General features: G+C 33.5%; 1 protein-coding gene across 1 annotated transcript; it reads left to right on the plus strand.

The window, feature by feature from the left end:
- Nucleotides 1-794: 794 nt before the first annotated feature.
- Nucleotides 795-12,936, plus strand: LOC127100761 (kinesin-like protein KIN-7D, mitochondrial). The gene is made up of 25 exons (XM_051038031.1): nucleotides 795-1,426; nucleotides 1,597-1,694; nucleotides 1,858-1,947; nucleotides 2,192-2,244; nucleotides 4,222-4,287; nucleotides 5,023-5,076; nucleotides 5,289-5,348; nucleotides 5,828-5,906; nucleotides 6,029-6,096; nucleotides 6,382-6,438; nucleotides 6,527-6,631; nucleotides 6,780-6,884; nucleotides 7,529-7,636; nucleotides 7,745-7,876; nucleotides 7,975-8,157; nucleotides 8,761-8,946; nucleotides 9,223-9,363; nucleotides 10,070-10,189; nucleotides 10,493-10,543; nucleotides 10,726-10,773; nucleotides 10,877-11,023; nucleotides 11,317-12,051; nucleotides 12,231-12,360; nucleotides 12,474-12,573; nucleotides 12,684-12,936. Exons 1-24 carry the CDS (start codon nucleotides 1,098-1,100, stop codon nucleotides 12,557-12,559), a joined length of 3,231 nt encoding a protein of 1,076 aa, XP_050893988.1. The 5' UTR covers nucleotides 795-1,097; the 3' UTR covers nucleotides 12,560-12,573; nucleotides 12,684-12,936.
- Nucleotides 12,937-13,660: the final 724 nt, after the last annotated feature.

Genomic DNA, 13,660 nt, shown 5'->3' on the forward strand with positions numbered 1-13,660 from the left:
GAAACCTTAAAGCATATATTCTTTGAGTGCATAACCCTAAAAAATGTCTAGAAGAAGGTGCTTTGTTGGTTGCAGATTGCCGATCACTGAAAGACTGGACAAGAAAGTTGCATTGGGTGATCTAGGAAAGTAACAATAAGGGAGTACGGGCTAAACTACTTAAAACTGCTTTTATTGAAACTTTATATAAATGCTAGAGGTATCGTAATGATGATTGCTACGGGGGCAATGTAAATAATTCCAAGTTTGATATACAAGACTTGACCTATTCCTAAGTTAAGAGAGCATGTAGCTAGACTTATGATGTGTTAATTTGGGATGTCTTATTTTCTTTTCTATTTTGTTTTGTGGTTTTTGGATGAGATCATTTGACTCGTCGGTTGGGTAGTCTTGAGATTCGTTATTAATATCATTTTTTATAGTTAAAAAAAAACATTTGTGAATTAAAATAAACTTTATAGATTTAAAAAAGTATATTATTTAATACAAAAATTACTTTATAAAATTATTACTTATATATTAAATAAAAATTATTTTATGAATTTATTACTTATATTTATTACTTTATAAATATATCCACTTCTTTTTTCTTCTTTTCATGCGTTTACTCTTGACACGAGGCTGTCACTGTTGTTCCATTCTTATTGCGCGGGCGCTTCCGCCAGTTTAAATGCCCACCCCCACCTCCTTACCCGCCACGTTGCCACTCGGCAATTTAATTTAATTTTTTTATAATAAAAAATAAAACCCTCCAATAAAAAACTCCAGAATTACCACTACTATTTAGAAAATTAAATTTAAACGTAACCCACTCTCACATTCTCTCACTACATTTTTTTTCTACCTTCTCCTCCAACTACTTTCTCTCTGCAACTCTACTTGTCTTCGAGAAGACGAAACCCGCTCCTCGTGAATTAAAAGCGTCAAAGTAAACTAATAAAGAAAAGAAGAAAATGTTCTTCGCTTTTGTTTCCGTTTCCACAGCTATGGCCATGTGAGAGTTCTGACACATTCTATTCCTTTTCTCTTGCTCCCTTGTTACCTCACATTTTACTGGTTTAATTCTAACTAACTAACTAACTCGGCGAGTTGACTCAATGGCCTCGTCCTCACGAGCGAAGAGCAACTCGCCATTTTCTCATCGGAAACCCGCCACTCCTCACTCTTCCGCTTCTTCATCTTACAATTCCTTCACCGCCGGAAAGTTAATGCCACGCTCCTGCTCTTCTTCTGCTTCTTCGTTTTTCAACTCCGGTGGCGCTGAACTCAGTGGCCGATCCATGACTCAGAGCCGTGGTCTAAATGAGTCTACTCATTACGACGCTCAAGGTTTTTCTTCTGCAATGGAGGAGGTAATCGCGGAGCCTCATGATTCTTCCACGCCTGGAGATAGCATTTCTGTGACGATTCGGTTTAGACCGTTGAGGTAATGCTTAGATCTGCTTATCTTATGGTATCAACTATCAAATCCTTCGCTGTGAATTTGAGAGTAACTGAATCGTGAATTTTTGTTTGATTTTGGCTTTTCTTTTTCTGATAACAAGTTTGATTACGTAGTTTGATTTTCGTTTTGGTTACGGTGTTGTTTGGCTGCAGTGAAAGAGAGTATCAGAGAGGAGACGAGATCGCGTGGTATGCTGATGGTGATAAGATTGTGAGAAATGAGTATAATCCAGCTACTGCTTATGCATACGGTATTTTCAGTTTGTTTTATTTTTTATTTTGAAGAGATTTTGTGAGAGATTGAAGGAGATAAATTAATTAGGTGTCAATTACGTAATTGGAGGTAATCTTGCTTTTGCTTTTGGTGTTGAAATTGTGGTTATTAATGTGTTTCGATTTGATTTGTTGTGGCAGATAGAGTGTTTGGACCGCATACAAATACTGATGAAGTGTATGAAGTAGCAGGGAGACCTGTTGTGAAGGCAGCTATGGAAGGGGTTAATGGTAGGAAATATTAAGAAATGGACTCAAAACTGTAGAAATTGGAATGTGATGTTTTTAGCTGTCAAATTTAGTGAAAGTTACTTTACGTTTAAAAATGTATCTAGTTCCATAAATGGATTGCAATGGTTAATAGTATCTACCTATTAATTACCTATTAATTAATGAATGGTTGATGTTAAAGTGGTTGGTTGGTGGTGTTAGTTGAGATTGGAAGATAACTTGTGAATTGTGATAAATATTTCAGGAACTGTGTTCGCCTACGGTGTGACAAGTAGTGGAAAGACACATACAATGCATGTAAGTGTCACTCAAAGTTAATTAATGGATTGGTTTTCATCTTATTTAGTTTTAATAGTTTCTTTTGGTCAAAAGTATTGAACCTCTTCATGGTATTGCTACGTGATACTCCTGTTTTGCTTCAATTTATCTTTTGATTTGGGAAATCAGGAAAAAATTAATTGGGTTTTTTCAACTTGATCTAAGCATTTGTTATCTCAGTCAAATAAAATTATAAAAACTATTAATGGAGCAATGTTTTTTGAGCATTTTAATGAAGGATAGGTTAGTCAATTGTCCCTTTCCTAGTGATTAATACTTCTCATTTGAGAGACAAACCAATCAAAAAAAATATACTTCATTTGAGAGTTTTTATTTTTATTTTTTATTTTTTAAAAAAATTGCATTAACAAAGCACAGAGGATTAATTTTAGAAGAAATCAACAACAAAAAGGAAAGAAAAAGACAATCCCCAACAACAAACAACTACACTCCAACATACTCCCTAAGAATTTGAGAGTTTTCTTAAACCAAAGGAGCACATAAAGTTAAAATAGGGGGATAGTTAATTTTGCAAGAAAAAGGAGAATTATGCCTAAATTTACCAAAAATGTTTATTATTAATTACATGGAAATAAGAAATTAAGAGAATTAGAAGCAAAGAAAAAGGAAAATATTAAATAATATTCCCTCTAGTTTCTATTATAAAAAAAATTATTTTTTAAATTATGATCAATAAATCTTAATTATAATATAGACCATGTTTTTTCTTATAATAAGGACGAAAAGGAAAAGAAGTAGATATAGAATAGAAAAATAAATCATTAATGTTGCATTAATAATGTAAAACGACTTATAATTTAAATCATTTATTTATTTTATAATTTAGGATGGGGGAAGTATTATTCAATTCTCAATTTGAGGTTTTATTTTTTGTCAAATTTTGTAAGAACAGCTTATATGCCGCTTTAGAGCAATTTTCTTGGAAGCATTTAATTTTTATATTATTCTTGAAATGAATGTAGATTATAAGATTTTGTCAGCTATTGTTTGGTAATTCTGTTGTTAAGGGTAACTTATATGAAATCTCGGGGGAGATCTTTGAAGCTTGGACCTGCTTACGATTGCCATAATATTTCACAAAAGATACTGGGTTTGCAGGTTTACAATTTGGTGAATTACCATTTGATTTGAGACTACATCCTTAATAATTACCTCAAACTAACAGCCATTCATTTTAGTTTTGATGATCGGACATATTATATAGGTTCTAGTAGATGTAGTTTGGTTCGGTTTTGCAACGGGGAGATCTTTGAATCATGGACCTACTTACGGTTGACATAATACTATCACAAAAGATAGGGGGTTTGTGGGTTTACAATTTGGTGAATTACCACTGCCCTCTGTATTAGTTATTTGTTATAAACACGGGTAACAGTTTCTTGGATTAAGATCATTCGCACAAGAAACTGAAATTTTGCTAGGGACTTGAGAGACAGGGATAGTACTTGTAGAAATATAAATAGTAGAACTATAATTAAAAATATGTTTTTAAAAGTTGAAGGATTTTTCGGAAAATAGGAAGTAATACACGTTATGTGAAAGTTTAGGATACCTGATATACTTTTGGGAAATAGTCTTCTATTTGAACAGTTGAACTGACTCATTTTGATTTGAGATTGCATACTTAATGATTATATCAAACAAGCAGCCATTTATTTCAGGTTTGATGATCAGACATATTATATTGATTCTAGTAGATGTGGTTCAATTCAGGTCTGCAACTTCATATGTCAAATATGGGGATGCAGTAGCATGATTTGACAGTCAAACGCTTGGATAACTTGGGAACCTACCACTATTTTACAATGCCCTATTTACTTTGTTTCAAGTCACTTTCTTGCCACAAACTACTTTATTGTGCACCTTTTGTGAATTTATGTGATCTCGCTTTTCTTGTGGTTTTCTTGATTTGCTTTTCAATAATGACTTTTGCAGGGAGATCAAACTTCTCCTGGTATCATACCACTAGCTATAAAAGATGTTTTCAGCAGTATCCAAGATGTGAGTTTTCATGCATACATAGTAACTGTTAGTTAAGTCATTGTTGTATTATATATTCTATGATGCATATATAATAGTTTCTCTATAAAATGTATCACCAGAGAAAATTAAAAAAAAATCAATAAAAATAGTTTCTCTATAAAATGTATCACTAGAGAATTAAATTGTTCGATTCAAAACAAAACATCACAATAAAATCTTAAAAAGTTAAAAGTTGTGTTAAATTGCAATAACAAGAAACTAAAATACATAATATATTATATTATTATATAGAAAACCACAATTTTCACTCGAAGTACGGGTACGTACCCGGTGTGGATATTTCACCTATATATAAGTACTCATGCCAACATATAGGTTATTTTGCAACAAGTGTAGCATGTCTATTATTTTCCCTTACAACATTGTTCTCTGAAAATAATGTTTTTCTATCTGTTTTGTTTTCAACACTCACCATTTCTTTCCGTTGCACTTGTGACCAATTTCTTACCTCTTTGTTTTGCATACCATTATTATTTTCCCTTTTTAAATGTACACCAGTTAGTTATTCAAAACTTACAAGGATACTTGAGCTCTATGTTTTGATTGGTAAGAAACCTTAGTCAGTGCTTGGATTTATAATTCCTAGGAACTACTTCTCCTTGGCATGATTGTGGAATGGAAACATCCCATTTGTTCTTGATTAAATTTATTGTACTATAACTTATTTGGAGTGGCTAATTGTGTTTACTGCAGACTCCAGGAAGAGAGTTCTTACTTCGAGTGTCATATCTAGAAATATACAATGAGGTAAATACAAAATATTTCGTGTTCCACCATCTGTGTTTTGAACATGTTCTACAGTTTTAGTAAGCTCTTTCAGCTTTACCTGAACTAAAATTTCCCGGCACCTGCCACTTTTTGACACTGATAGTTACATTCCATGTTATATATATCTGTTTTGTTTCTTCTAAATTTTCACTGTTAGTAGAGATGTTTACACAGTTTATGTTTGCTATCAGGTGATAAATGACTTGCTTGACCCAACCGGCCAAAATTTGCGTGTTAGAGAAGATGCACAGGTTTCATACTTAATCTTCTGTTGATCGTAATTGAAAATTTTATTTACTTTCTGTCTTCATTCCTTCCACATATTTCCAATTTCAAATGATTTTTTATTCTGCTCTCAATGTCTTTCAATTTCATGAACACTGACATTTCTCATTGTATTTGGAAATTGGAATATGGCATGGCATGTATCTATGAACTCTAAACTGAAAACCTGATTTTATGCGTTAACATAGTTGGTAACTGGTTAGTGCTGATGCCTGAAAGTTTATTTAGTTATTTTTATAAATTTAAATTTCTTCTGTGTTTGCAAATAAAATATTCATCTCTATGCTTACGTTTATGTGTTAAATTTGACATTTAAAATTATTAATACACGACGTTTCAAGAGAATCTAGACAATTATGTCTTGTTTGAACTCTTCAAAAACAATTCTTATTCTCTCAACACTAGTTTGAGATAAAAAAACTATTTATATTGGTTTATGTTTCAGGGTACCTATGTGGAGGGTATAAAGGAAGAAGTTGTTTTGTCTCCTGGACATGCACTTTCCTTTATTGCTGCTGGAGAAGGTTTATGTCGACAATGATAGTTATACTTTCTTCTAATTGTTTTGAGTAATATAGGCTATATAGCACTTGTGGTAAGTTGTTGATTCAGAAACTTCATAAATAAGCATGTTGTTTGATGGCAGAACACCGTCATGTCGGATCAAACAATTTTAACCTCTTCAGCAGCCGAAGTCACACAATTTTTACACTTGTAAGCATTCTTGGAATAATAGTATTGAAATTTGGTGTCAAAATACTCCTTTCTTTGCTTGATCTCATTGTAAAAGGAAACATTTCATTATAGCACGAGACCTTAGGTTCTTAAATGGCTAATTAGCAACCATGCATGTGCTTATGGAAGTGAATGCACTTGCATTTTCTACATGCCGGTTAAATGTTTAATTATTATAAAGTTAATGTAAGGAATTTATTCCCAGAACCTCATTAGGCCAGCATTTCTCTTATGTCTAACATCTAATATCTAATGTGTTTGTAGATGATTGAAAGCAGTGCACATGGTGAAGAATATGATGGAGTGATATTCTCTCAGCTTGTATGTGAATGTTACTAAAATTTTCAGGCATTACTACCCCCTTCTGTTCCCATGCACAAGCTCATTTTTGGCCTGTTTCTTCTATCAGAACTTGATTGATCTGGCTGGATCTGAAAGCTCAAAAACTGAAACTACTGGATTAAGAAGAAAAGAAGGATCATATATAAACAAAAGTCTTCTGACACTTGGAACTGTAGGTGTCTTCCATTTCCTATGCTTTTGGCTATGGAGAGGTTTTGTTTTGACAGTTTGTTTGTATAAGCTATCACATGCATTTTATATCTGTTAAAAGATCAGAAAACATGCACATGCAGTCTTGATTTTGTGGTTTCCATTTTAAGGTCATTGGAAAATTGAGCGAGGGGAAATCATCTCATGTTCCGTATCGAGATTCAAAGCTTACCCGCCTCCTGCAATCTTCACTTAGTGGTCATGGTCATGTTTCTGTGAGTCTCTACTACTCATGTAATGTTATAATTGTTCACATGTATTTGACGTTCCTTTTACGTTGTACAATTCCCTAGCCATCACTTCAAGTAGGCCATAGTTTTTCATTTACTTTTCTTGCCTTTTATCTTTATGTACATATTGGAATGATATCTTCACAAGCACCATTGCACCACATTAAGGGCTAGTTTGTTTTGCCTTTTTTTAAAAATGACTTTTATAGTGTAACATAATTGTGTAAAAAAAAATTACAAAGAAACTTTTTATAAAAACTTCAATTGAGAATTTGGTTTGAATAGTTATTCTTAAAATGTTATTTTAGATATTTCATTGTTTTATTGAAACTTTTTTTGAATATCAAAATTTCAAAAAATCACTTAAGTTTGAAGCTATTTCAAATAGCTTTTCATAACAACTTTTTGAAAAAATTATGATTTCGACTATGTTTTCATTTTCAATAATGTATGTTTATGTTATAGGATGTCAAACTTAGTCTTTAAATTAAAAAAACCGAATACAAAAAATTTGTAATATTTTAAAAAACGGTTTTATAAAATCCATTTTTGAAAATACAAAGAAAAAATCCATTTTTTTAAAGCTAAAACAAACAGGCCCTAATTCTGACTTAACATGCAAATTTCAGCTTATCTGCACTGTGACTCCAGCATCCAGTAATATGGAAGAAACTCACAATACCTTGAAGTTTGCAAGCAGGGCAAAGCGAGTAGAAATATATGCTTCCCGTAATAAGGTCCATTTTATCAATATTAGTTAGCTACATAACTGCATGTCTATTAAGTATTATTAACATGTATTTGCTGACCTTCCTGATTCATTCCTGAAATATTTGTTAAAACAGATTATTGATGAAAAATCTCTTATTAAGAAATACCAGAAAGAAATTTCAGTTCTAAAACACGAACTTGATCAGCTGAAGAAGGGGTTGCAACTCGGTGTCAACCATGAAGAGATTTTGACCTTAAAGCAAAAGGTTTTTTTAGCTATTTTTTTTGTATTTTCATTTTTCCCTTCGTTTTTTTGTGATGTGTTACGAGTTTTGCTTCTTAATTTATATTGATATATGAGTAGTTAGAAGAAGGGCAAGTGAAAATGCAATCAAGATTGGAAGAAGAGGAAGAAGCGAAGGTTGCTCTTGCGAGTAGGATCCAAAAGCTAACCAAGCTCATTCTGGTTTCATCAAAGAATGCAATTCCTGGATATCTAACTGATGCTCCTGGTCATCAGCTAAGTCATTCTGTTGGCGAGGATAATGTGAGTTCTCCTTCAATTGGTGTGAAGTGCAAGTACTTTTTTTAAACAACTTGTTGTGATTTTCTGCATGACAGATTGAGTTTGATTCTTATTTTAAATTTCTTTAGCTTCAAGTTTTGTGCTGTTAATTGATAGGCTCTTAATTAGTTCTTCTAGGTTAGTAGGTGGCATTCACAAGTTCATTTCTTCTGTCACTGAAATAATGCTTATAAAACTGTTTTTATTTTATTTTTTATGTTATGTTATGTTATGCATATTTTGCTATGTATCAAGATATTTTGATGAAGTTATCAAGTATCTAATCAGTATTTCCATTTTCTTCACAAGTGAATTAATATTCAAAACAAGGTAAAGAAGGCCTAACATTGTTCCTGTTTCAATCCCAAAGGGCATTCTTGTTAGGGGGTTAGTGATTTTTATGCCTCCACTATGAGGGTGTTTAGTTGGTTATTGACTCCTGAATTATATTTATTCAGACATCATCATTTTTTTGAAATATATGCTCCCTCCAAATCAACCTTGCTTTGTGTGACTATGCATTTATAGAAGACGTTAAACAGTTAGTAACTGCCTTTTTAAATCTAGAAGTATGATGCCCTACAGGATGGATCTCTTTTGTTTGAAGGTGAGAGCCAAAATGATGTTTCCACAGTGGTGTCTGATTTGTCTCATGATGTTAGACATAGAAGAACATCAAGTACACGGAACGAAGAGCTCTCCCCATCTAGCAGTATTATAACTGAATCAACACAAGCTGGTGAACTGATCAGCAGAACAAGGCTACCAGCAGTGAGTCGCATTCCCTCTCAACATCTATTTGTTAATCTTATTCCATAATAATTTGCATATTAATTGTCAACATTGGGATCATGTGATATTTCTATTTGATATTTCTGTCAATACAATTATGTGATCCTCAACTTACAATTTATACTGAAGTTGGTGTTATGTCTAAATAGAAGTATTGCTGCACGCTGATAGTCATAATTGTATTTTATCATATTGTCAAGCATAAAGTGGATTACTCTATTCAAATTCTCTTTCTAACTGCTTATTGAATTGTAGGGAGGGGTGACAATGTCTGATCAGATGGATCTCCTTGTTGAGCAAGTCAAAATGCTTGCTGGAGACATTGCGTTCAGTACCAGCACTCTAAAGCGGTTGACAGAACAGTCTGTAAATGATCCTGAAAGCTCTAGAACTCAGGTAACCTGCCTTGTTTTCAGATGATGCACTCAAAAGTATTGAACCATTGGTAGATGTGGGAAGGGCTATTGAATGATTTAAGATACTTAATATTTCCATAAAAGCAATTAGAATGATGCATGGATACACAAAAAATTGCAATGCACTCAAATTTTTACGTGTCCCCTTATCTATCTATGCATCATATTCATAATGCAGCCTTTTAATGGTAAAATTGTTTAGAAGTTCCTAGGTATTTTTTTCACTGGATATGCAAGAATGAGATTCTTTTTTTTTATACTTCCAACTTCTATGTTTTAACCAAGGGAAGAGAAGGTTTTTAAGGCGAAGGCATTGTGCATGGGCGGATTTCAAGCAAACCAAGGATGCATTTGAAGTGTGAGGGACGGGGGTGGGATTTTGAGTGAAGGGAAATGATTAATAATAATATTCACAAAATTCTGGTCTACGAAAATAGGAGTGGTTATGAATTATATATACACATTTACTTTTCAAAATAAATTTTAGATGTATTATTTCATTATATTTTTCCTTTTGAACAATAGTCATTTTCTGTTGTGTGGCCTTTTTAGTTTACAATATATTGTTTGAATGCAAGTGGTTAACATTGACTAAATGCAACTCTGAACTCTAATTGAAATGGCATATACTTCTGATTTAATTCCTAGTCCTTTCTAAAGGAAATTTGCATGCTTTCTTAATACAGATTGAGAACTTGGAACAAGAAATCCAAGAAAAAAGGAAGCAAATGAGGGGTTTAGAACAAAGAATAATCGAGACTGGTGAAACTTCAGAAGCTAATCCATCCCTGGTTGAAATGCAGCAGGTGGCGATTTTTTGTTTTGAAGTTCTTATATGTTTTATGTAGATTGACAAGTGTTGTGTCACGAGGAGGTCTGGGGATCATCACATTGGGCTTTGAACAATCACTTTAAAATGAGTTGGACCCCACATCTTAACCAAAAATCTTAAGGCATTAGGTTTATGGGTCCTCTCACTTATATAGTGTTCAACATCCACTTACAAGACTCATACTCACACTTGATATACCAATAATAAATTGCATATTTATGTAAATTCTTCAATTAAGCTTATAATTTTGTTTTCATTTTTGGGTTTGTAATAACAGACAGTCACAAGATTGATGACTCTGTGTAATGAAAAAGCATTTGAGCTGGAGGTAAATACTCTTTTATCTATATTAGGGTGTTTCCTTATCTTGAATCATGAATTTATTCCAAGACACATTTTTCCCAGCTCGTATTTCATTATTGCATTTAACAATTTTGTTCTCAATATGGAATATGTAAATGTGCTAGTTAAATTAATTATTCACTTACATATTTTTAAATGTATCTACAGATAAAATCTGCGGACAACCGTGTCCTTCAAGAACAATTAAATAGTAAGGTACATGTTTATCTATATGGCTATTTACTTTTTTATTCTCTAAGTTGAAGATGCTGCAGTTACCATGTACTGTATGCTGACACCGTCCCTCACTTTTTTCCAGTGCTCAGAAAACAGAGAATTGCAAGAAAAGGTGAAGTTGCTAGAGCAGCAACTAGCAATAGATACTACTGGTACATCGTTAGTGCTTGCTGATGAATGTGTGTCCGGAGAGCACATTGATGAGTTGAAAAGGAAAATACAGTCCCAGGTAGCTGAGACTTTATTGTTTTTGAAATAGCACGATTCAGGATTATATGTTTTTGAATTTATCTTTCACCTGGTTTTAGTTAGTTTCTTTCCTCGGTGAATGTTTCCTTTCCTAATCTGTTTTCACTCCACCTTCATTCCATTGACTATATTTGATGGAGCCACTTTTTAGGATTACTGTATAAAACATTTTAAAGTATTCTGCATTAACTAAAGTTGACCATTAGCATTACTTATTATTGTTTTCCACTTTTGAGTTTTCAAATTGCTGGACTGACATTTTACTTCCTTCAGGAGATTGAAAATGAAAATTTGAAGCTAGAACAAGTACAATTGTCAGAAGAGAATAGTGGATTGCATGTACAGAATCAGAAACTCTCTGAAGAAGCTTCTTATGCTAAAGAACTGGCCTCAGCTGCTGCTGTAGAATTGAAAAATTTGGCTGGGGAGGTGACAAAACTTTCATTGCAGAATGCAAAGTTAGAAAAAGAATTGATGGCTGCTCGAGACCTAGCCAACACTCGTAGTGCTGTCGCACAGACAGTAAATGGTGCTCACCGCAAGTACCATGATTCAAGATCTGGAAGGAAGAGTAGACTTTCTAGCCGTGCAAATGAAAATTTGGGACCTGGTAGAGATGAGTTGGAGTCATGGAGTCTCGAAGTTGATGATCTGAAAATGGAACTTCAGGCTAAGAAACAACGAGAGGCAGTTCTTGAGGCTGCATTGGCCGAAAAGGAAATTATGGAAGAGGAGTACAGGAACAGGGTTGAAGAGGCAAAGAAAAGAGAATCCTCGTTGGAGAATGATTTAGCAAATATGTGGGTCCTCGTTGCAAAATTAAAGAAAGAAGTGGGTGCTGTCACAGAATCTAACATCGACAAAAAATCTGGTGAAGGGGAAGCACACACAAATGATCCAAAAGCTGTTGACATTGAAAGCAATATTATCTCTAAGGAGCAGATTTTGGATGTATCAAAACCGGACAACGAAACTCCCAAGGAAGAACCTTTGGTTGTTCGCCTCAAGGTAATACTTATTCTACTGTTAATTGTATGTCTCTATATTATATCGAATCTTGAACTAGTTACTGTCATTGTTGGGTTAAATCTTGAGTATTAAATGGTACCACTTTTCTTGCTCAATCTTGTAATGAATCTTAAATGGCTGCAGAAATATGATTTTTGATCTGCAATATACGATTTCAGGCACGAATGCAAGACATGAAGGAAAAAGAACTCAAGCATCTTGGTAATGGAGATGCCAATTCCCATGTTTGTAAAGTGTGCTTTGAATCTTCAACTGCAGCAATTCTTCTTCCATGCCGTCATTTTTGTTGTAAGTTGTTTCTTATTTGAATATATCTCCATCTTAATTTTTTTGGCAAGTTTCCTTTGGATTCACTTTTTTCTTTTGGATCTGAATTAAAAACTTATTGTTTGCTTTTGCAGTGTGTAAATCTTGTTCACTTGCATGCTCTGAATGTCCAATATGCCGAACAAATATAGCAGATAGGCTTTTTGCTTTTACATCCTGAGCCTTTCAACTAAGGTCTTCCACAATATTTTCATAATTCTTTTATTTATTAAGCAATGTTCAAGTGCTATACAAATGCAAAACTATCAAGCGTTTTCATTTTTGGCTGTTGAATTTTTTTGCAGTGCTCTACTTCATTGAGTTGTTATATCCACACAGTCAAGGGTGCAATTCTTTCATTAGTTTGCTTGTATGTAAACTTTTTAAAGGTAAATCCATAACATATTCTTTCTTTCACAGAAAAGTGTATATAATAAGGGGTGACGAAAGGGTGGGGAAAAAATGTAAAAAGGAAAAGGAAATGGTGTAAACAGCACTGCTGAAGTAAATACGCACAATGTGTGTTGTTTTAATATTATACATCAGATTTTTGGTGATTGTCCTATCCTGTATTTTTTTTTGTCAATAGAGATGTAATATAGATATCTCAGAAAAGCTCTTGCCTTCCCGAAAAGATGTTGTGATGTTCAGTGGTGAAAATATAGCTTAAACACGTTAATGATAAATTTGATTTTTACATATTTTAATACACCCTCTTATGGTCGAAATTAGAGGTAAAAGAATATTGAGGCTATCTCGAAAGTATAGTAACGGAAGTCTCTTTGTGAATATGCTAACAATCTGAAAGCGAGAGAGAATGTGTAGAACACGTACTTGATCACGACGACTTTCTCACACGCGAAATGTATACCCATTTCAATATGCTTGGTGTGTTGATCTTGAATTAGATTGTCGGAGAGACAAATTGCGCTTATGTTGTCACAATAGACCAACGTAGCTTTTGTGACAGAACAACATAGTTCCAAGAGTAAGTTGTGAAGCCAGCATGATTCAGACACTACATTAGCCACTCTTTTGTATTATGCCTCGACACTTGAACGATACAAGATATGTTGATGTTTGGCGGACCATGAGATGAAATTGTGACCAAGATAAACACAATAACTAAAGGTAGATATTCGTGTCTGGACAACCAATCCAATATGCATTTGTATAAGAGACGAGCTTGTCGATGGATGGAGGATACAGATGAAGGCCGAAGTCTATGGTACCATGAATATATCAAATAATGTGTTTCAAACGAGACATGTGTTGTGTTTTT

The sequence above is a fragment of the Lathyrus oleraceus genome, chromosome 7, assembly GCF_024323335.1.
Source record: "Lathyrus oleraceus cultivar Zhongwan6 chromosome 7, CAAS_Psat_ZW6_1.0, whole genome shotgun sequence".
Taxonomy (NCBI): domain Eukaryota; kingdom Viridiplantae; phylum Streptophyta; class Magnoliopsida; order Fabales; family Fabaceae; genus Lathyrus; species Lathyrus oleraceus.

What these genes read in the sequence shown, in the direction of transcription:
- LOC127100761 (XM_051038031.1), top strand. Translation starts at nt 1,098, where the DNA reads ATGGCCTCGTCCTCACGAGCGAAGAGCAACTCGCCATTTTCTCATCGG. An exon ending in AAGAACAATTAAATAGTAAG is followed by an intron (nt 10,774 to 10,876) that starts GTACATGTTTAT and finishes ACTTTTTTCCAG; the next exon opens with TGCTCAGAAAACAGAGAATT. An exon ending in AAAGGAAAATACAGTCCCAG is followed by an intron (nt 11,024 to 11,316) that starts GTAGCTGAGACT and finishes TACTTCCTTCAG; the next exon opens with GAGATTGAAAATGAAAATTT.